The 24,760-nt window shown below is 35.8% G+C and overlaps 2 protein-coding genes across 5 annotated transcripts in view; both read left to right on the top strand.

Moving 5' to 3' along the window:
- The first annotated feature begins 1,663 nt into the window (after window positions 1-1,663).
- Window positions 1,664-10,956, top strand: LOC120631489 (zinc finger protein 708-like). The gene is made up of 5 exons (XM_039901100.1): window positions 1,664-1,720; window positions 1,910-2,492; window positions 4,952-5,236; window positions 6,504-7,180; window positions 8,011-10,956. The coding sequence occupies exons 2-5, from the start codon at window positions 1,925-1,927 to the stop codon at window positions 8,695-8,697; spliced, it is 2,217 nt and encodes a 738-aa protein (XP_039757034.1). The 5' UTR covers window positions 1,664-1,720; window positions 1,910-1,924; the 3' UTR covers window positions 8,698-10,956.
- A 1,122-nt stretch (window positions 10,957-12,078) lies between these two features.
- Window positions 12,079-24,760, top strand: part of LOC120631390 (1-phosphatidylinositol 4,5-bisphosphate phosphodiesterase) — a 99,916-nt gene continuing 87,234 nt past the window's right edge. For all 4 annotated transcript variants that reach the window (XM_039900932.1, XM_039900930.1, XM_039900933.1 and 1 more), the window contains exon 1: window positions 12,079-12,240. The gene's annotated coding sequence lies outside the window, so the exon portion shown is untranslated. The remainder of the gene's footprint in view (window positions 12,241-24,760) is intronic.

Genomic DNA, 24,760 nt, shown 5'->3' with positions numbered 1-24,760 from the left:
GAAGAAAGGGTTTTAAAGGACAACTACATAGGTACCTATAGAGTGCCAAGTGTGAGATTTTATACCTACGTTTACTTATAATTGATCGCGTGAAAGTAAACTAAGAGTTTATTATATGTATATATTATATATGTATATATAGGTATATATGCATGTTTATTTAAATGCACCACCTACCTCTCTTCTAGAGCTGTGTTAACGCCTTTGGTTGGCCTATGTAGCGATAAGGCCGCCAAATTGTATACTTTTTGTTAAATTTTTATTTATAATTTTACTATATGTTTATGTGGTGTACAATAAAAGTGTATTCATTCATTCATTCAGTTATGGTATAGAAAGATCAAGATGGCGCTCTTTTCATACCATAAAAATCGTAGCTTACACTGGGCAAATGATTATGTGCCGTATGGTAACGGCAGATCATAATACCTACGGTCGTTAACACCGCTCTTCTCTCCTCTCCTCTTACCGCACGTTTCGTTACACGTGTCTAAGGGAATTTAACAAAGAAAGGGCAGCAGCGTCTTCTTTGCTACTACTACCATTCATAGCAATCACCCACTACAAGGCTATTTGTGATGGTGACATGACGGAATTTGATTTCAAAACGTTGCAAACTAAAACGCGACCTAAAGTGCTATGTGGAAGCTCAGTGCAGTTTTCCATTTCCACGTAAAATTAAACATAACAAAAATAATCAGTAATCCCTCTAAGTGTAAGAATGGATAGTATTTTTTATTTTCACCGTTTTTAATAAATCGATATTATTCTTCCGTCGGGAATATTTTAATTAGGTTCATGCTAAAGCATATGATCATTCAAAATTAATGGTCACGAATAACACATAAAAAAATCTACTAGCACAAGATCCCAAATAAAATAAAAAGTAACAAAATTTTAAGTCCTATTTTTAACTAATTGACCGGAACGGTACGATGCTGCGTAGAAACCGAAAAGGTATGGATTAAGGGTTTTAATATTATAACTGCTATACTCCTAATAGGTTAGCCCGCAACTAGTTGAGATTGTCAAGTCAAGAGCTAAATTGTTTTGGTGCAAGTTCTACATTGCTATTCTTTTTATTTTTAACATGCAGACAAACAAACAAAGACTCTGAGAATGCCACTCACATAAACTCTAAAGACTTCGCTTCGCTCGGTCAATAGTCACATGTTAGTCACAATAGAAAAGTGGGTCTTACATTTTAATTACTGTCCTCTACAGTAACAATCTTTGCATATTAATTGTAATCTGTGACTCATTTGTTTTTTTATCAGATAGTGATTCCTAATTGAAATTTGAAAGTAGCGATCACCATCCGTTGTGATAGGTTCAGTAATTTCCGTAGTAAAATGTAACAGTAAAGATTGTAAAAATATGTAATTCTAAGTCTACCCATGTTTTTTTTTTCCTACCATGGCTTTATTTACCTAGTCTAAATTATTATAAAATCGAATTCGATTATTAAATTTAAATAATGGCGCCGAATAAGGTGCCGGGTCGTCTTGTCCGTGTTATTTTTCTCGGCTGTTAGCTGTCAATTCCATTACATTGACAGTTGTCAACTTTGACATTGTTTTGAAATTTGAATTGGTTTCGGAGTTTTTTGCGAGAATAAAATGTTGAGGGTAGTTTCATTCCTATTTGCGATTATCGTGATGCCACCGCCATATTTCTTTCTTTTCTTGTGTCGAGGTGCGAAACATCAGCAAAGCGCGTGGTAAGTTATATTTTAATATTTTACCCTTAACTTTTGTTGACTTTCCTCCTATCTCAACAACGTACTGTTTTTATGTATTATAAATGTATTTCTGTCTACCGCCTTACTTGCACTGACCCTAGTGTGTTATTTCAAATTGTATTTTTTTTTATCAATCAAGAATACCATGATGAATATTTGTTTCCAAAGGTCATATACCCAAAAATGGATGAGGCAGAAATTATCATCAGTGAATCGGATGCGGAATACCCGGTTTTGCTTTTACCTAAAAAGTGTACTATGCTTGAAACTAACTGTGAAGCTACTGATAATGTATATATTAACTTAAACATATCATCTCAAGACAGACAAGGGAATGAGATGAACATATATTCAGGTTTTTGCAACGTTAAAATCATAGACAGTGATGTAGACGTTTTACATGAAATGGATAATAATCAGTTTGATACAGACAATGTGCTTGGCGAAATCACATTACCGGACTGTAATGACGTGTACAATGAAAATCAGTCAGAAATGTTGATTGACCCAACGAACAATCCATATGTGAATAACGATTATGATGTGAAGGAAGCTGACGAAAACTATTCAGTTTACCAAGCACATAGAGAACACATTACAGTAAGGCATCACAATACATACATAACGCAAAATGTTTACAACTATAATGAAGCTGTACACTATTCACCATTTATGGAGTTTGAGCACAAGAAGTTTGGACGAGTGCAAATGAGTGAAATGAATCCACAACCCAGTGATCCCGGTTTGGATGGTAATTATTTATAATCATAAATATAAATGTATATAAAAGTTTTAGAACCTACACAATTTAAACCTTGAGTGTTTTACGAACCAAGCAACCTACTTTGTTCCAATGATGGTTGCCAATGCCAAAATTAATATATGACTTTTTATCTGTCTGATAAAAGCTAGGCATGAGTAGCGTAGCGTAGTAATAAAAAAAAATGCATTTTAAATGTATAAATTTGATATTTAGCTATATTATGTGTGTTAAAACACTTTGATAATGTTTTTTCTATTATTTGTACTATGGTGATATGATACTACTAGCTGAACAAGGTTGACCAGAGTTTTACCTAAGTGCATAGCAATTTTTTTACATCAGTCTGAGCATTTGTCTCTACCGGTTCTCAAGCTTTAATTGAGAGGTGCAGTCTAAGATTATAGCGGGCTATCCTGTAAGGGAGAAATGGTAGTCACACCCCTAATAGGTTTCTATGCATCATCACATCAGAACACTGAATTGCTTAGCGGCAAGTCTTTGTTGGTAAGGTGGTAACTAGCCACGGCCAAAGCCTTCCAACAGACCAGACCAGAAAAAAATCATAAATTATGAATCCAAATTGCCCCTACCGGAATCGAACCTGGGGACTTGCTACTTAAATTCACAGTGCTCACCGTCCCGCCAGGGAGGTCATCGAAAAGTCAGACAATCAGTCAATTTCAGTCTCTATTATTAATACTTAAACCTAATATTAACAGTTAAATAAGATTCTGTTTATAAGATGTTCTTGAGCATGTCATCTGTCTTATTGTAACATTGTGAGTTTGAGCTGTAATATCTCTTTTTTATGCACAGCTGTGGGACAGTAAAAATAAGGATAAAAATAAAAACTATTAAAAATTATAATGTTAATATGAATTAAACTACTGTGACAGATTTATAGGTAATATTAAATTTAAATTTTCAATAAAGGTACATCATGATAAAATTATTATAGCTGAAGATTGTTTTTTGTTTATTAATGTTAACTGCATGCACATCAATCTCTTAACCTAGCCGAATTTTGTGTGTGTTTTTTTTGCATTGATATTTTAACTTACCCTTGCGTGGACGATGAGACGCGGTGGGTCGGGGTACATCATCCAGAATAGCAGATGAAAGTTCGTGAAGTAAAAAATTACTAATCAGTAGTTGTACACATAATGATGTTCTATTGAACTATTTGTGCTTTTCATTTATGCCTAGTTTGGGGGGAAAGGGGGAAAATTAGATTTATGAAACATTTTTTTTTTAATTATTTTTTTTAGTGGTATTTGACGGACCAAGTCACCGCTCACCTGATGGTAAGTGAAAAACCATCGCCTATAAACAGAGCAACACTTCACAGAGCATGCAAGGAGAACATCCTGCAACATGCCAACCTGTGCCCATCAATATGAGGCGTAGGTGTTAAGCCTCAAGTGTCTGTAGTTACACCAGCAAGCACTCCTTTCAGACCGGAACATAGCATTGCAACAATACTGCTTAGCAGCAGAAATAAGCACGGCGATATTACTTCCCGGGACAAGCTCTGTCACAAAAAGTTCTAAAACCTAAAAATAAAACAAAAATTTAAATAGCCTTTGCTCACTGACTAAATAATTTTTGCTTATGCACCATCGAGTTAATAAATCTATTATTTAATTATGTAATACTTATTTCCAGAAAAAAAATCATTAAGCTTTGTAACACCGCTTAGTCAGGCAGTCCTTGGACATATGCCTCATCTAGAATTCTCCAGTGTCCTCTATCTCTGGCTATTGCGTGCCATCCTTTTGGCCGGTCATCTTCCCATCTATATTCAATGACCGTCTTGTGGCCGTCCTTTTCCCTCTCGTCATCTCTAGGGTACCAAGGTAGACGTCTGGGAAGTATACAACGGGTTCCCCGGACGTCTACTAAACGACGAGAGGGCCACGCCGTGGTGGTTTTTAGTTTGGATAAACGAGTCCCACATAACCTCTGTCCTGCCCAAAAGGACAGAGGTAGCCACAAAGCTTTTCCACCACGACAAAAAAAAGGGTGTCAAGATATAATATCTTTAGTCCATTTTTCTTTCGAGCATCTTATATGAAAATTAAGCTTAATTTGCTATACTCGGCGAAAAGTATGGTGTTATTTATAATTTCTTCAATCCTCCAATCCAATCCAAACAGATCTTCGGCAATGTAAGCGTAAGTGTCACTTAACAATTATTCATTGTACAGTAAACATCTCCTGAGGATGCTCCGGTTTTGGAGCGAAACGTGCGTAGATGGTACATTACCGAAGATCTGTTTGGTATGGAGTATACAGATTCTCCTGCTTTTCGCGGAGTATAGCAAGTTGAGCTTAATTTTCATAATATATCATGGATATCCGCAAAGTAACGCCTGCTTCTGTCCAATATCTCGAGGATCTAATCACATGGTTCAAAAAGTTCATCTACTACTAAATTCTCATTCCAGAGGAGCTGGAATGCGGTGTATTCCTGTCTCAGTTACCTGAAGAGATTATGTTGGCAAATGAAAGCAAGGCTCGGGAGGAAATGAAGTACATTGATCTGCCGACTGAGAACGACGCTATCAAGCAGTTGATGTCCTCCGATATGCAGACAATGTCAAAGCAACAACGGACGATACTGTACCTGGGGCATAACTCGCACTACGGTCAAACTATACAGAAGATATCTGTTAACGATCCCAAGGTTAAATGCATTGAGACCGGGAATGATCATAATGATGCAGCATTTGGTAAGTCACCACCTGCCTAGTCTGACTATAATTCCACTGCTGAGCTTAGGCTGTCTCTATCATAGGAGAGACTGTTTAAGAGCTGACCCACGATGCTGCTACAATGCGGGTTGGTGGGCTTTAACAACTTACCAAAATGGAATAGAATAAAATAGAATTTGCTGGAATCTGGTACAAATTTGAACTTACAATAATTATTTGTGACTCAACTAATTTAATAGTATGCATAATTCTAATCAAACTGAAATATTGTACAAAACTAGGGCAATCTGCAATGATAGATTATAAATAACTAATTAAGAAAGAAAAATAAAATTATTATCACGATAATAAAGTAAGTACTAAAATATTTTATTGCTATAATATTGTCAGCCTTAGTCGAAACTTTCAATGTCAGTAATTTGGTTTATTTTTGGTACACTTTAATTCATATTATTTATAAATTCGTTCATATTTGGCTTAACATGCTTTGCAATTGGGGTTGATACCGCCATTTTTCGACTTTGGGAAATGCTTTAGCAGAAAATAACAAACCTAACAATTTTTAACTCAACTCGACGGATTCTAACTCAGTTCCCAGTTTCGGTAAGTAGACTATTTGAGTCATTTTGAAGGTGCTGTTGTCAACAAGTAACCCTTATAATTTCTTAATGTCCTTCTGTCCATTCGTCTGTGTGAGACTGCTTGGATTAGCTCAGAGACTCCTAGTGTATGAAAACTTCGTTGGCGAGGATTTACTTACTTACACACCAAATAACTAGTAAGATTATTTTTTTATGTTCGTCCACTGAGCAGACTTGAGACCCTGTAAGATCCTTATGCGTCATACGGGAGAAGGCTTTTTTTAAACTTGACTACAATCTCTCTTGGTAGAAGGTGCTGATGCATCCTAAGATGGCACCAGGCTGACCAGGCTTTTAGAGGTATAGCTGTTAATTAAAAGTCAAAAGTCAAATATTTCTTTATTCAAATAGGCACATAGATGGCACTTTTGATGCGTACATTACATGTAGAATATGACATAGGAGTGAGTTGATGGGGATAAATAAATTCGTCAACTTAAAACTAAAGCTACAAGTGTTCCAAACGCGCCCTGGTCTAAGATTAAAAACCCCTAATCGGTATCAGAACGTATCTTATTAGTCATGGCCGAACCACCAAATTATCCTGCCAGGAATCGAACTTGGGACCTCCCATTTAAAAGACCAAAGAGCTCGCCACTGCGCCAGCAGGGAGATCATCAATAAACAAACGATTACTTGTTCAGATGACAACCCCAGCCAAAAGAAATACCAATGCGAGAAATGCAAGCAGATATTCTATCAAATAGCGGCGTTCAAGCAGCACATCCAGGTCAACCACTCGTACAAAAGCGCCGCCGCCAGCTGGTCCAAGCCCAGCGACATCGGCTTCATGTGCTCAGAATGCGGGAAGCATCTCAAGACCCGGGAAAAGTTCGAATTCCATTGCATGGCGCACGGCGACCCAGATCTAGAATGCAATAAGTGCCACAAGGTCTTCGCCTCCAAATTCACCCTCCGGAACCACAATAAGATACACCAGAGGAAACACAAGTGCACGTACTGTAAGAAAGGTTTCCACACATTCAAAGATTTGAAGTATCACTTGGCGAATATGCATTTCGTATTCAAATGCGGCTCCTGCGAGTTCTCCTCGACCAAACATTCCGAACTGGTTGAGCATAAGAAGGGACACAAGACGAGTGAGGCTGATGCCAGTGACTCGGAGGTCACTCTGTCCCTGGAGGACTGGACGGATGGTGCTGCAGCCACCACCGGCGAGGACTTTAGCATCGTGACGTACGAGAAAGTCCCGCCGAAGCAGGAAATCCAGGATCCAGATAGCGTGATAGCGAAGGTGATGTCAAACGAGATTTTCCTCCTGCACACCAAGAAGGCGAGGAAGTTCAGGAAATATAACAAGGTAATTTCATTTTCTAGCTTTTATTTACCTGTCTCTTAGTCATAATCCTCATTATTATCAGTCCATTATCGGCCCACTACAAGCAGTGCGCATATAATGTTAATGACCTGGGTGGGCATAAAGCAGGAAGATGGCTTAAAATGGAAAAATCCGCCTACTATAAAAGTTATATCAAAAAGTTAAGATAGGCAGTGCTTTTAGGAATGTATGCGCGCCACTGAATACAGGGAACGGTTCTCTTAGCTGGCCACGAGCGGATTTGTACACTTTTTATTATGAAAATTACGCTATACTCCGTGAACAGCAGGAGAATCTGTATGGTGTAATTTATAATTTCTTCAATGTACCCTCTACGCACGTTTCGCTCCGAAATCGGAGCATCTTCAAGAGACGTTGACTTTACAATGAACAATTGTTAAAAAAAACAACATTTTTTTTTTTGATTTTCACTATTTTTAACAATTAGTTAATCTTAATGTGAATGTGAAACGTGCGTAGAGGGTACATTGCCTAATATGTGGCATAATGTATTAATATATTTTTTTTTTGACATCAATTAATTGGGCGTATGTAACTACTGTGTTACATTGCATACCAAATTTCTGGCGACAGTGTATTGCCAGTAATTTGGCATGCAATGTACAATGGCACTCTAAACCAATATGTAAAACCTTATTGACGTGTATAACAAATATATTTCGCTACGAAGCGATAATGCCGCAAAATTGTATACGTTGTTTTGTTATACTATTCTTTTTTTTCTATGTACTTTTTGTGGTTTGCAATAAAAGTATATTCATTCACTCATTATTTCTTTCTGTGTTGCCCAGACCTGCGGCGTGTGTTGCAAACCCTTCGACCGCGTCAGCGACTTGAAGCGCCACCTGATCGAACACGTCATCCGCAGCACGTTGGCCAAGACGCCCGTCAACAAGAACGGCACGCTGACCATCCACTGCGAGGTGTGCCAGGCCCACACATTCTCCAGGATCGACAGATACAAAGCTCACCTCCGGGAGCATGCGAAACTGACCATATACAAGTGCATCTTCTGCGATAAGTCCTTCAGCGACTCCAGCAATTTCTCGAAGCACAAGAAAATTCACGGCACAACGTTCTTCCAATGCGACCTGTGCCAACGGAAGTTCAACTCCAAGAAAACCTTAACCCAACACATGGAGTATCATAACAAGAACACCCCCCTTATGTGCTGCTATTGCGAAAGGCAATTCCATTTCCCCTCAATCCTCAAGAGACACATAAAAATTGCTCATATAAGGGAGAACTTGAGTCGTTCGAAGTGCAGATTCTGCGAGCGCTGTTTTAAGACGTTAAAAGAGAAATGGGACCACGAATGGACCGTGCATAATGTTAGAAAGATGATTGTGGACTGTTTAATATGCGGCTCGAAGTTCAGAAAATATTCTGAGCTGAAGCGACACTGTAAGGAGTTCCACGAAATGGAAATACCGCCGGCTAGGAGGTTGTTGAAAAAAAACCGCAGGGCTTTCAAATAAATCGGCGCACAATCGGTTCTCCATAGAAATTTCCTGACAAACATTCCGATTTCCGATTTAAAAGGTTTACAGTCCGCTATGTTGCTACAAATATCTGCAGGTCATTTAAATAAAGCGACATTTATAGGATTCTCTTTAGAAAATGCCCTTGTTTTAAAATTATTAGGTCGTTAGGGTTGGAAGTTCAAACTCTGAAAATATTCAGAATTAAAACGAGAATTAAAAAGTGTTTCGAGTGCAAAGTGTTAATAAAATCGGTTAGGTTGTTGCAAAATAAGCGCAGTGATTAATTAAAACTAAATCGGTTCTGTATAGAAATATTTTTTGAGTGTTAAAACCTTTGGTCAGAAAATCTTCTTAATTGTAACGACTAACTTATTAAAGAGTTTTAAGAATTGTGTTGTATATCTCAATGAATATTGGGGTGTATTTTTCTTTGGTTTAAAATTCAGAAATATGAAAAGCGGGTTGCAAAATCATAGTTCCTAGTAAAGTGCCACCTATCGGTTTTATTTAGTAATATAGGCTGGCCCTTTAAGCATCACTGCTACGTTACGATCACGACTTGTTAAATTATTATAGTTCTATCTAATATAGATCTAGTTTTCATTTTTATGTTTATAATTTTTTTTTTTTAACTATTTTTAAATATATTTCAAATAGTTAAAAAAAAAATTTATAAACATGTTTACTTAATTTTAAATTAAGTAAATTATTCGATGTATTTTGCAGTAACAATACTGGTCTTCTAACAAAATCACATTTATCGGTTTTCTATACTAATGTATTTAGATTTTAGATGAAATTAAAAATAAATGTTACTTACAAATGATTACGTTATGCAAGGCATTTTGGACCTGCTTGACTGATTTTTACTTATTTATTACGAGATTGTGAACACAAGTTACATTTTGTTATATATTTTATTTTGTTGTTAATTACCTTTGTTGTAGAGTTTTTATCGTTATTCTTTGAGACTGATTAACGTGTAAGTAATAGTTTAATATTTTGAAGTATAAATAAGATATGGTATGCGTTTACAAAGATTATGATGATTTTTTCAAATCAATCAATGATTTGGTTGGAGACTGATTTTACTCAATAGTTCTAAGATATTTCATCTTTATAGCAGTTATTTACATTTGTTTATAGAAAAGTTGTTTGTATGTGTACATGTGTTTATTACTACGAAATTACACTAAATCGAGATTTGTGAACCTAAGTTACAGTGCAACAATTCACAAAATTTATTGATAATGCCCTGAGTAAATCAATATTCATATGTATGTGTCCGAATACATAAATGACTTCGCAATTTGATAAGGTAATAAAAAGCTAGTATTTTTCCGTTAGCCGTGGATTGCAAAAAATCCAAATTAGGCTGCACAATATTCGATATTAGTTTTAATAATAAACGGCCTGAAAGCCACTTCTAGTTTATCATTGTATGGCTGGAACATTAAATCACCATTATTGGTTAAAATTAATTTAAATAATACTGCTGTTGTTAAAAATTATCGTATCTATTATAGATTCAAAATAATTAATAATACTTGCTGAGTAAATAAAATGAATTACTACTAAATCATTACTTAAGCGATAATTTAACAAACCTAATTATTTTGTCCATTTAAAAAAAGTTGATTTATATGATCGCTGTTTTCAGAATTAGAAGTACCTTAATCGATTCTTATTAATGTCAATTTTATATACTTAAGTTGAAATGTAATCTTTATTAATAGCAAAATTTATTTTCATTATCAAGTTCAAATGGAGAACGGTTATGTAATTTTTTTTTTATCGTTCAAACTGTATAATTTTTATTAATCATTATGAAATAACTGATGAAACTTTTCGTCGGAGCATGGCCGAAAACCCTTCCCAGGACCTTATGCATGAGCTCGTTCGATTGCCTCGGTGGAAGACAAACTGAGAGGCTTTTTGTTTTAATACGCTGTGTGAAGCTTTGGTGTTAAAGGCATACTCACTCTGACGTAATTATCGTGTGCCATGTTATATATTTTATACATACGTTTTTGGTTAACTTTTATGGATTTTGTAACGACTTTGTGTATAATTTCTATTTATTTTCTTGGTATTGTACTTTTATAGCTATGGTGATGAAAATCTTGGTTTATTAAGTCTATGTAACCAACATAGTCTACTAAGATTATTAGAGATCTCTTAATAATTAAGAAACTACCCATACAGAAATGTTATTAAGTTAATTTAATACATTTACTTTGTTTTTTTTATCTACTTGTTGTTTTATTACAAAGCCCTATAAATTTAAAATTGTTACTTAATTCATAACACGTGTCTCTCTTTTAGTTACATATTTTTCACCGAAATGGGTGATCAAAGTATAACTAAGTCACTCAGTATTTTTCAGTTCAAGTGGTACAAAACAGTGTGTTATAGTGGTTTACCCTTTACTGTCTGTCCGGAGAGACTTATGCCTGATTTCACCAACGACGAACAAGGCAATACCTTATCCAAGGAGATTCCTAGGTATACATCAACCGTTAACCAACAGTTATCACCAAAGTGTTGGTGAAACGTTTGTTTTCTATAGATATCACTTAAATCTTTAGGCATTTCGATGCTTAGGTTTAGTAAAAACAGGCATTAGTGCGATCCCCGGCACGGTCCTCAAACTTTTTGACCGTAGGCCATCGACGCGTATATTAATGAATCAATAACCTATAACAGTCCACTGCTGGATTGAAGGCCTCTCTCAACGGGTGGTTTTGCCCCTAATCACCAAGCTGAGTAGATAAATAAATATAATACGATAATAAACTAAAGCTTGTGTTATGGGTACTCAAAGGACTGATGAATATTTTAATGAATAATATATATATGCACACCCAGACACTGAAAACACAAACATTTTCAGTTGTGGGAATCGAACCAACGGCCTTTGACTCAGAAAACAGGTTCGCTGCCCACTGCGCCAATAGGTGGTCAAGAGATGATAGATGATCACAGCACAGTCCTCTGCGCTGCTTCCAGTTCTCCGTTATATTCCCTTAGTCGCCTCGTACGACGCCCGTGGGAAGAGATATGGTGACAATTGTATTCTGATCTGCCATCGCCACGCGGCATAATACTCTTGGTAAAATCAGATTCAAACTTTATTACTTCTCAAACTTCGTGCGTAGTAGAACTCAATAATTGGTATCAGCCAATAAGCGGGATGGTGCAGTTTACTACCAGCGCAAAGCAACCATCGCAGCTAATTCCGCGTAATAAAGTTTGAATCGGACTGCAATAAAGTCGTGATGTATAAAGCGGACTGCGACCGACCTTGGATTAGCGCATGCGCGGCAGGTCACCTGCCAGACATCGGATTATTTCATTCCTTCTCAAAGTCCGCGAGCGCGCGACGTGGTACAGACGTCTGTTAGTGAACCGCGTAGAAACTGCCGCGTGTAATAAACCACCCAATAAGATATATACCTATAAAATTTAGCTGTATTATATCAATGTTCAGTGAGTGTCAATTGTGTGAGTGCATTTGTTTCCGCGACTGAAAATAAGGTATGTATTCGATATATTGACTATTACATATCTATAAAGTTGATTAATTTTTCATTGTATGTAGGTACGTGTTTATATAGGCTATTTAATTCAGCTGTATAACACATTTGTTTGGGAAGACGAAAACAATTTCTGTAATCCGTCACTTTGTATAAATCGTCCGTTAACCTATCTATTTACATTGTATACCTAATGATAGGTAGGAAGGTTAACTATATAATATATACATAGTCTGTGTACTTTATCTATGTTTATGTGTTTATAATAATTTTTACTCTCGGATAAGCCTTGTGACAACCGCTCTGGCACAGTGGTGAGCGTTGGTCTTATAAGTGGGAGGTCCCAGGTTCGAATCCCGGTGGAGAAAATTTAGGAATTTATAATTTTTGTATTTTCTCTTAACTTGTCTAATTACAACCCCACAGACAAATACGTGTCGCGAAGCGATCACGTCTTTAAACGATGTCGTGTAGAAACCGATAAGAATTATGGGATTAGATTTATTTGTTTATTTATTACAATTACAATACAAATGTCATATAAATTACATAATTGTTATGTTTTCAAAAGAGAATGTCAATCTAATGTTTACATTTGCAATGGAACCCTGCGAGGGCGCTTTTACTAGTTTGAGAATATAATAATTATTAATAATATAATATACATATTCCGCTATACACCTAAAAGGTTAGGTACCCCACTACATTATCACTGACTATCAGAGGAGATTGGAGTCAATACAAGCCAAGTGCGAGTCCGACTATAAAAACGGCAAAAAAAAAAATTATGTCTGATGTCTGAATTATGGGAGTTGGGTATTTAAGTATTTATTTTATTCTGTTTTGTAGTATTTTTGTTATAGCGGCAACAGAAGTAAATCATCTGTTAAATTTTGACTAACTATCACGGTTTTGTGTTTTGTGGAACTCCCTACAAAAGACCTATGTCCAGCAGTGGACGTCAATTGGTTGAGATGATGATGATGATACAGCCTGGTGACAAACGAACGGACATCGGACTCTTAGTACCGAATAGGGTCCCATTTTATCTCTTAATAAAGTTAGGACGAAATCGGTTCAGTGTTCCCTCCGCTATAAGTAAGTCGAGTCCTCTAAACCATCTAACTGTATATAGAATTCTTTAACCACACTTGTTAAATCTTAAGGTAGACTTAATAAGGGACGATTAAGCTAACCTATGAACACCCTGCCAAAATCTTACGAAGTTCTCAAGTTTTGTTAAAACCAATAGATAGTTATACTAAGAAATATATAAAAAACTAGCTGTTGCCCTGGCCAATACAGGGTACAGGTCTCCGCTCGGAATGAGACCAGCTTAGACCGTAGTCCACCACGCTGACCAAGTGCGGATTGGTGGACTTTACATGCCGCGCCGTTGAGAACATATTGAGAATATTTATCAATATTTTCATGCTAAACAGAACGTCTAGTTCTCTGTAGGTTTGTCTTTGAGTTCTCTAAACATGGCTGTAAAAAGATGATTCATTAATCATTTTAAAGGGTCATATACCTAGTTAAATACTGACTTAATTTTCAAAAAGGCTTTTGTAAAAAAATGCGATACTGATTTTATTAAAACATTGTTGCTCTTGAGGCATTTTATAGAAATAGGGGGATACGTTTGTTTGGAAAATCCCTCCTATAACATACTCTTAAATTTAATTGGATGCATAGTTTACGAGATAATTAAAAGTTAAAATTATTTCATATAGAATGTGTGGCCAATCGCCAAGTTCACACTAGTCGATGTAAGACCACAAGTTAATCTAAGCGTACAACAAAACGTTACAAGTTTACAACCATTAGTTAGCGCGGGGGAAACGGATGTTTTATAAAAGTTTTAAGTAATTGTTTTTTTCCACCACAAGTTAGGCTTTTGGCTGCAAAATCATCGGGTAATTGATAATACAGTCTAAGATGGTTCAAGAGCTAACCTTGGAGAATGACAGTTATATTACACCCCGACTGCTAATCGGTTTCTACCCTAAATCGCTTAGCAGCACGTATTTGTCGGTAAATCACCACGACCGATGCCATCGCCAGACCTGACTAGAGTTAATTCAAATATCAATTTTAAATTGCCCTGCCGCGAACAAGGGACTCCTACTCTCAGTTACAATTAATACCACTAGCCTCACCGCTGCACCAGGGCAGTCGTCAAAGTTCATTGAAAAGACAAATTGAAATCCTGCTTTTTTTAATAAGGATTGAACCATTGAAAATCATGACTGCCATTAAGCCTAGTAGGTGGGCTATTTTCATAAAAAAATACTGTCATAAAAGTATGTTGACTTCTGATTTCGACAGTGAAAAATAAGTCCTAGGATGATGTTAATACATTTCCCAAAAAAAAAACAACTATACATAAAAATACTCCCAAGTTTACATGTCCACCGTTTATCCTTCCAACTGAAAAGTTAAATTACTACCATAAATTCCGCCTCCTTTTTATAATTTGCCAATTCTTGTAAAGACACACGAGTACATCGTTGACATACTTGTACGCACAACTTAACGTTTTATAAAAGAAAATGAAATGAATTAATCATTTAAATTCCTGTCCTCTAAAATCAACAGGGGTGGAAATTCCTGTAACGGGAATTACAAGTAGATAATTCTTAGATAAATATATACTATATTTTCCTACTTCTAGCAACATTCTTAGAGAATATGTCAAAGAATGATCGAGAAAAAGGGCGGGAGACTTCGTGCATGGAGGACGCATTTTTTTTTCAAATTTTTGTTAGATTTATTGTGAACTCGTTTTGAGGAGTATTGGTATTGTTTGTATTGTACGTTATTACTTAAAAAAAAATGTAAAAGTTTAAAATTTACAATATAATATTTTGAAGAACTGTAGGAAGTCTGAAGGTGGCTAGCTGCTGTGAGACGATAGACGGCACCAGTACTTTTCGGGGCGAGTTTGTGGTAGCTTTGAGGAGAAGTTTTTGGGGGGTGCAAAGTATCCCCTCCCTTTCGTCCGGCAATCTCTCCTGATGTATTATAGTTTCCCTAACTTTTATTAAACATATTGACACCTGGCATTGGCTAATCTGTGTAAAGCTGCTAAAAAAAAAAAAAGAATGCGAATCGATCGCTTTACTACTAGGAAGAGTATTACTATTACTCTAATATAGTGTTATCTAATATGTAAAGTTTGATATTAGCAATCTGTATGGATAAGGAGGATTTTATAGACACTTTTATATACGGTATGATATTGCTGGTACTTTGAGGTCGTTGCTCGTTTATTTATTGACTCCAGACGCTAAAGAGTGTTGGTACGAACGCATTATTTGTCAGTGCCTTTGTCGTTTTCAGGAGTGTTGAGTGATAGGTAAGAGTAAAGGAGATAAGTTTGCGTCGTTTGAGTCTCTTAGCAAGACAAGTATATCGCTAATGCGCACATATTTACCCCATTTAAATAGTTTCACCCGCGTGAAATAAAGGGCGCAACGTATTTGCAATATTGCTCAACTAAACGTTAGATATACTTCCTCGCGGATTTTTCGCCTTTTTGGTTTACATTATTGCAAAATTCTCAAGGATTTCAAATTTTTTATAGCAATTGTAGCTTACGGTACTTGCTGATAATTAAATTTTATATTGGTAAGAAGTGTTAAATCGGTTTAGTACTTTCAGAGTCTATTCGGTACGAACAAACAAAAAAATATTTCCACTTTATAATATTAGTAGGTTTGGATACCCACCGAATCAATATCATAAGCATGCGATGTGACTACTCAATAAATTAATCTATAATCAATAGCTATTGAATTTTAATTTGAACTTTTTAAACGTTAATTATCTGGCGCATACCAAGTTACAGTTTCCAAAGTTTTATTTATCCTATGTATAAAATTACTGTAACACATTACACAAGTTTACTCTTCCGTTAGAGGGATTACATTCATCATTATCAACCAACAGCCAACTACCAGCTCACGGTATACGTCTCTTCTCTAAGGGCCTTAAGGGCTACGGATGGCCGGAGTGGGAGTTCTGGCCTCTAACACGTGGTCTCGGAGATCATAGAGACAAAAAAGCATTTGGGGAACTTTTTCCCCCGGATAAGCCAAAAAGGGCGCAGTGCAAGGAAAACACTGGTGTGTTCTTAGGTGATCCCGGAGCCTCCCAAATATTTGCTGAGTGACGTTCTTCGGTGGGGTTTACGGGGTAGGAATCCCATATGACCTGATTTCCACCCCAAGAAGTCGGGGATCTTGCTTTCCGGAGATTTATTATTATTATAACATTTATTTGTACGCCACACAAAGAATATATACAAAAAAAAAAACAAAAAAAGGAAGGAAGAAGTAGATTACAGAAGGTGGCCTTATCGTTTAATAGCGATCTCTCTAATTACAATTAGGAAAAAAAAAGGAGAACAGACTGCAGGTGGTACAAAAATGTTAAAATACATACACGCCAATAACTACATACTAATACATAAACTAATTTACACAAATACATCATACAGAATATGATTAATATATGTCGTATTTATTCATATTTGCTCTAAAGAAGCTCGAATCATCGAATTATCGTTTGGAAAATTCTTTGAAAAGAGCTCTCGAGTCTACCGGTGATCCTAGAGCGGGCAGTTACCTTGGCCAACGAATTCGTTTGGCCATCCAAAGGGGCAATGCTGCCAGCATCTTAGGAACTGTGCCTCGCTGCGGTGGTTTTGAGGACGTTTTAGATTTTATTTAGTTTTAAATAGTTTATTTTAGGTATTATTTATAAAACAATTATTTTAAAGAGCAAATATGATTAGTAAATATAAAATAAACTAATTTATATTATGTACTTTGACATACAATAAATACTTCTCCACCGTAAAGAAAAAAAAAACACTAGGCCGTAGACCATGCTGGCCAAGTGCGGATCGGTGAACTTCGCACGCCTTTGAGAATATTACGGAGATGAGGCATGCAGGTTAATAAATAAAAATAATATTTATTACAAAATTATACCTTTCCTAACGTGGAGACCGAGTTCGGACACGCACCATTGACTTTTCGGAGTTAGGCGCGTTTTTAATGTAAACAATTGAAATATCACTTGATTTAAACGCTGAAGGAAAACATCGTAAGGAAACCTGCAAACCTGAGAGTTCTCCATAAGTTTCTCAACGGTGTGTGAAGTCTACCGTCACTGTGGTGGACTACGGTCTAAACCCTTCTCATTCTGAGAGGAAACCCGCGCCCTGTTGGGCCGGTAATGGGTTCACGACGATGATAGGATAACATGTTATCCTAGTAGGTATTATGTATGTGACGGTCGCCACGGTCTCCGAGCCAGTAATTAAATTACCATTAAACAAAATGGCTATTTAATCACTTGGGGTCTAGTAGTTTGTTTTTACTTAACAAGTTATTCTTTTTAGGAATTAATTTTTAACCGCTGGTGCACACAATTGATGCTATTTTATTTGATGCTATTTATTTTGTTAAGTTTATTTTAATTGTAATGGAAGAGCGGAGTCTTCTGACACAGGGGTAGTAATACTACTCTTAAAAGAAGGCTTCAGCGATATATTGATACCACTTTGTTACTTACCGAAATAATTTTTTTTTTTTAAATATTTAATAAAAAATTAAAAAAAACAAAAAATAGCAGCAACAAAAGAATTAAAAACAATTTTGCCATTATCTGTGTCTCTTTGAAGCTCTCAAACTGATGGATCGGGTGTGAGATTTTCTTTTTTCTATTGCCATCCAGCTACAATTTTGTTTATTGTAACTAGATGGCGCTTTATCTTTTCCATACAAATTGTACTTAAATAAATAAATATATAACGACAAAACACACATCGGATACTACGATGACTAAATATTTATGAATACATATATATTTATTTAAACTCTTTATTTGTACACAGTTAGAAATAAAAAGGACGAATAGAGAGAAACACAAAAACTGGAGTAGAATAAAAAAGGCCTTATCACTTAAAAGCGATCTCCACCACGCAACCTTAGGATTAGGACAACAAGAGCGAGAACAAATAGGTGGTGTAAAATTATTATAAACCTACATTCATATAACTACTAAATAATATACATATATATAATAAATACATATTCAATATTAGGGAGGCGTAGGACGTGCCCACTTATAACACTATTTTTCCCCGAGTCATTTGCAGTTCTTGCCGCGCGACCTTGGAATTCTCTTCCACACAATATTCTGTGTGATAACCCATCCCCGAGTGTGTTCAAGTCAAGGCTCAAGCAGCACTATCTGGCTTCTCTATAATTAGTTTATTAGACAGACAGGCACAGACATAACTAGTCTTTCATTCTGAATTTCATATAAGTATTAATATATCATCATCATCATCATCATCAGCCATTGTGCGTCCACTGCTGAACATAGGCCTCTTTCAAGCAGCGCCAACTTTTCCTATTTTCGGCTTTCCTCATCCAGTCGATGCCTGCCACTTTTCGGAGGTCGTCGCTCCATCTAGTAGGGGGGCGTCCGACACTCCGTTTACCGACACGCGGTCTCCACTCGAGAACCTTTCGACTCCAACGTCCATCGGTCCTCCGACAAACGTGACCAGCCCACTGCCACTTTAGTACGCTAACACGAAAGGCTATGTCAGTTACTTTAGTTCTTTGGCGAATCACTTCGTTACGGATCTTATCCCTCAAAGAAATACCAAGCATAGCTCTTTCCATAGCACGCTGAGCGACTTGAAGTTTGTGAATTAGCCTCGCTGTCAGTGTCCACGTTTCGGCACCGTAAGTCATGACCGGCAGGACGCACTGATCGAAAACTTTTGTCTTCAGGCATTGCGGTATGGGTGACGAGAAGACTCGGCGGAGTTTGCCGAACGCTCCCCAGCCCAGCTGTATTCTTCTATCGATCTCCTTCTCGAAACTGTTTCTATCCAACTGAACTATTTGTCCAAGATATGTATATTCTTTAACAGTTTCGAGAATAGACCCATCGACAGTGACTTGCCCCGGAACGATCAGATTATTAAGCATAATCTTGGTCTTGTCCAAGTTCATCCGGAGGCCGACATTTTGCGAGGCAGCATGAAGGCCATCGATCATTTGTTGAAGCTCCTCCTAATATATGTTATGTATAATATATAAAAAAATTAAATTAAATAAATTCGGTATTTATACTATATCTGTGCATGGCTGTTTATCTATATTCTATTCGTATCCGTTGTTTACTCAGCTCTACCCTAAATTTTTGTCACATTCGAGAACTTCTGGAAGAAATCTCATTAAAGATAAGTTGTTCTTGTGCACTTCCTGCCCTTTTTATGTTAACTTTAATTTCTAGTAATAAATAAGTATATACTTTTAATATACAGATAACATTTAGTAAACTTTCACGCGATCGAATAAGAGAACGTTGGTATAAAATCTCAAACGTAAGTACCCTTTTTTACGAGTCTACTCACTAGTCCTTTTTTGAGAATCGAAACACTATTTCGTCCAAATTAAAAAATAACTTTTCAGGCGCATCATGTTAAAGTCGGTAAGTAGGTAGGTACTATTTGTACTGCTAATATTTATTTTGTAAATTTTTCGTTAGGAGTGCTAAAAGTTTTAATAGGTAATAGGTACAACGGCCATGCTTATTTCTGCCGTCAAGCATCTTTCCTGTGCTGCTTTTTAAAGCTACTACTACACTTTTACTTCAATATTCGGAGAGTATCACTATAGTACACTATGTTAATATCATGTCTTGTATAATGTTTAATGTCATCTTTCATTCATTTTTTTTTTATAGTTATCCATAAATTATGTAGTTCTGTCTTGTTAGTACCGTAGGGTAGGGCCCTACAAGTACTAACAAGATATAAAATAAATAAATATTTAAGAAATCTTCATTCGAAGTGTTGCTCAGTTTAAAGGCGATGGATTACCATTATGTGGGGCATCTGTTTGGGCGCATAATCAAAAAAAGAAGTATTGCAGAATTGGACTTTAAAATACTCTGTTACAATTTACGTAAGGCGAATCGCTTAGAATAATAACCGGGATGACTGAACTTTTGAAAACAAAAATTCGTAGTACGGAATCAAAGATTTTAAAACCAGTAGCATTTGGTCCATTTTAGAGTGGCGCTTTATTGTTTTGATACACGAACGACTAAGATTGCAAAGGTACTAGGACATTTGAAAAGTACTAGGGGTACATAAATTGTAGAAGTTTTCCTGGGCCCCAAGTCTGCTATTTTACAAGATTTGTCATTATGACACCATTCCATTGCAATCCAATTATCATTGTGCCCAAAGTCGGTAGTCTACTAAATTCACAATGGTCTTACAATTGGATTGTAATTGGATGATAATTGCATTGTGGTAGAAAGAGAATCAGTGTTGCCATTTGGTCAAACTGTGTTTGAGAAGTAAAATTAAAAAAACTACCATTTATTAATAATGTCCAATTAAGCGAATTTTTGATTAGAAATATTTTTAAATGTTATTGATTTGTGTTCTAAAGACGAACTTTGTATCACATTTGGTAAAACAATCGAAGGAACCCAAAAAACAAATATTTTGTGTGCCAAATTTTGTCAAAAATAATTATATTTAATCTGTAACTGTCGAATTGACATTAAATTTCATTGACGTTATTTTGTGCTAGTGAAAATATATAAATTATAATCAAAACAAACAAAATGCTCCTCATCGAGCAAACTTCGTCGCTGCTTTTGGAGAGTTAGACAGATCAGCCTGGACACTGCAGCTGTACCAATAACGGACGTTGCCAGGCGAAGCGACATTGGGTTGCGTACCTACGCTCAAATTTTATAAATAAATTCCCACTGAAGAGCGAAAGTAAGTAATGCAATCTTGTACTGTTTAAGCATGATATGAAGTCTAAGTAGGTATCAAATTGGTGTGTTTCCAACAGTATCTCTGGTAATTTAATTAAAAAAAACACAAATATGGGGAGTAATCAAAAATTTAATAAAATTCTTAAATTCTTTATTCATGTACGCTTATCACAGGTGCTAATGAACTTGTACTTATCATGGTGGTGCTAACTACATTTTTTAACTTAAAACTAAAGCTAGGAGGTTTTCATTCCATTCTATTTTCTTTTAAAATTTTTATCTTTTATTAACTTGTGGACCCATTTAAGGTATTGCACAAATTGTGACCAGCATCCCTGTAACAGAGTAAAAAATTGTTGTAGAATAATTAAAAACAATAGATTAATAGGACAAAACACTATGTTTAACCCTTGGAACACATATACTCATAATATATGCCTTTGTCCACAGTCTTTTGACAAGAGCCTGCTGCAGTGCCCAACCTTCAAGCAGACCCTGGTTTACTCGTTGAAGTCTCTGTGAACCAAGTCCTTATGTGATAGAGCTTTCCAACTCGGCTCTAATCGTGAACAAAGTGATTTGCTGTTATCAGTTGAAGAATTCTGTCCTCTATCTATAAGGAACTTCATCAGATAAAATAAATAATTCTTGGAATGAATATAAAAAGGTTAACAATAAAGGTTTGGATTTCAAAATGAAATTATATCCTCCTGCTTTTATTGGAAGCCAGCTGAAGAGTCTTCATTTTTTACATGTATTCATTTGTAAACTAAATTACTGTAAATAAAAATCATTGTTCAGTGTCTTATCTTTATTAACTTGTATTATTTGTCTCCTCATAGATTTATAAAAATAATTTTAATAACACACAAAAGTTAAATGCCTCTTGCAGAAGAATTGCTTTAATTGTGTTGTGGCTTTTATATTGTGCCAAACACAACATGCATTTGCAATCTTGCCAGCAGTGCAATTGTTTAGAGCAAGTATGCATTATAATGCATACTTGCTCTAAACAATTACCAGAAAAAGATATTTGGAAATAAAACACTTTACCATCAAACTATGTACATGATTTACTACAGTTTTCAATCTAGGAGACCCTAACATGCTATCTAAAGCATTTTATTTACTTTACCTGAAACATTCTTCCAATATACTTTTACAGCGCTCTACTGTATTGCATACAGTCACAAGTTTCATGCATAGAGTAGTGTGGTATATCTCCCCTCTATAGTATTTAAGTTGTGGTCATCATAGTTTTCCACAGAGGAAAAACTCACCTGAAAATCCAACCAATATTAACCTTGACGATTAAAAATCTATATTGGAATGAATTAAAAAAACCTAAAATAAGTAATACCTAAAAAAAACCTCATGCCCCATTATCATTTAATGGAGTTAAGTGTTGGCTGAGTGGGTGACTCTGCCACACATTGGAGTTAAGAGCAGAGCCTGGGTTGCAGGCACAATATATTTAAATCTGCGTCACAGATTGTTAAATAAATTGAAGATTATTGGCTAGATATATCACATAATATTAAAATATGAGTTCAATATTAAAGTTACTATTATAACAGTGAGGGAATGGAATACCTTAGTGTTATAATATTGCCTTTCATGAACATTTGGCCTTATTATTGCCACATGTGTCCCATCTATGATATCTGAAGTAATTTTTTTCATAGAAGCTGAAAAAGCATTCTTCTTGGTAAAGTTCTCAGCATATAACTGGTAAAATATAATTTCTTCCTTCATCCATCACTCCACTTCAGCATCCTTATCACTCTGGACATTTAACACTTTTTATTAAATTTGGTGTTAAGCACCTCCGTTATTTGTCCCACAGCTCTTGAGGCAGTGATCTGAGAAACATTGTGGGGGGCTCTCTGCCCAATCGTTAATCGTTTTTTAGAGCCAGATGCATAAAATGCTAGTGCTACCAGTAACTGCAACAGAAATACCAGCATTACAGCCATGCCATCATAACTTATTCTGAGATATAGGTACTATACTTAATTAAAAAGCAACGAAAATTAAAGTTGTTTTCTTACCGTGGTTTGGGAATGCCTAAGTGGAGCGAGCTCCCACACTTGACTCATTACAGTCTGCTTCCCAAGCAACTCCTTTTTTTATAAATTCCGCATCGGGAATATCCTAAAGTAGTCTACATTGTTTCTTAGCAAGCTGCGGGCTCGACGGCGCCTGCTACGCTTAATCAAATGGTATTGAAGAACATCAATAGTCTTAGCCAACTTAAAAATATTCCACCTTAATCTGAATATTATGATCTCACACTTCACAATTTAATTGTAATCAACAATAATATTGCTAAAAGGCAATGACTGCAGAATTGCGTCTCAATGGTCTCACAATGATCAATAGAACTGTCAAAATATTAGCAGACTACCAATTCGTGCGATCATTGAATTGTCATTGTGCAGCAGACTAGCAAATGTTCATTGAAGTGTCAGTGGTTTTCCATCGGAAAATCATAATGACACCATAATGACACCATTGTGTTAGCAGACTACCAAATATGCCAAAATTGACAATTATGAAGTCACTGATCGATCACTGACACACAATTGTAATAGCAGACTTGGGGCCCTGGCATGTGGTTGGATACCGACGGATAGATACATGATAGGCGTGGGCGAACATCTCGAGAACGAATTGATTGCGAGAAAGCGAATACATAGCACCTCGACAACATAGTTAGCTTACAATAAAATAAATTTTAAATATGCGTAAACAATCTGTCGACAGATATGAAAGATAAGTAAGCACAGTAACGTTTATAACAGCACACCCACACACAGATGCACGCACCGACGAGGTCCCAAAACTAGTACCCCTGACTAAAATCCTGCGATAACAGCTTAAGGGCCTTGTCGGTGTGTGCTGCACGCTGTTTCGAACGATTGTTCGTAGTTTCCAATATGTTTTATTTTTTTCTTTTCAATTCAAAATTCATTTATTTCAAGTAGACGAAGTTTAAAAGCACTTTTGAAACGTCAAGTCAGTGTGTTTGAATTGACTCTACTTTAATATAATAACTATTCACTGACGTTACGTCAGTGTTACTGTTACAGTAATTTTGTAAAGTGCGTATATATTTAACATAAAAATATGAAATTTGGTATATATTGAAACCCGTTAGATTAATTTCATAAGTACAGCTCAAACGGTTATTGAAATATCAACGTCTTAAAAACAGCATTTTTTCTATTGATTGACATATTCCACAATTACAAACATTATCTGCTCCCAGGTGACCTAGAAAGTTGAAAATTGGCGAAAAAATATTTTACTAATGATTTGATTTTTATTAACGCCTAGCATCTTTCAGAATTTAATAGCAACTACCCACTTACGTGTTTAATTATATTTTTCTTACAGTTAAGTATAATTATTATAAGCTCAAAAGCTCTGTCACCTGTTAATCAAAAACTTGTGTAAATAAAAGTTAAATATACCAATCTATATATACATTACTTAGTTACGTTTAGGTAAACAAACATTTTCTAATTACGCGCTTTGTTTACTTACTTACATTATTTACTCACGCGCTTTATTTGCTTACGTGCATTATTTACTTAATCGTTTTACGTACTAAAGCTCTGTCACCTGTTAATCAAAAACTTGTGTAAATAAAAGTTATCAAGTAGTGCTGCTACATTTCTACCACTTTT

Source organism: Pararge aegeria, chromosome 18 (assembly GCF_905163445.1).
Source record: "Pararge aegeria chromosome 18, ilParAegt1.1, whole genome shotgun sequence".
Taxonomy (NCBI): domain Eukaryota; kingdom Metazoa; phylum Arthropoda; class Insecta; order Lepidoptera; family Nymphalidae; genus Pararge; species Pararge aegeria.
This window is presented reverse-complemented; position numbering and strand designations above follow the sequence as displayed.

Excerpts from the sequence above, each read along its gene's own strand:
- LOC120631489 (XM_039901100.1), top strand. The coding sequence starts at position 1,925 with ATGGATGAGGCAGAAATTATCATCAGTGAATCGGATGCGGAATACCCG. Across the intron at positions 2,493-4,951 it reads CAGTGATCCCGGTTTGGATG|AGGAGCTGGAATGCGGTGTA; the intron begins GTAATTATTTAT and ends TTCTCATTCCAG. Across the intron at positions 5,237-6,503 it reads TCATAATGATGCAGCATTTG|ATGACAACCCCAGCCAAAAG; the intron begins GTAAGTCACCAC and ends TTACTTGTTCAG.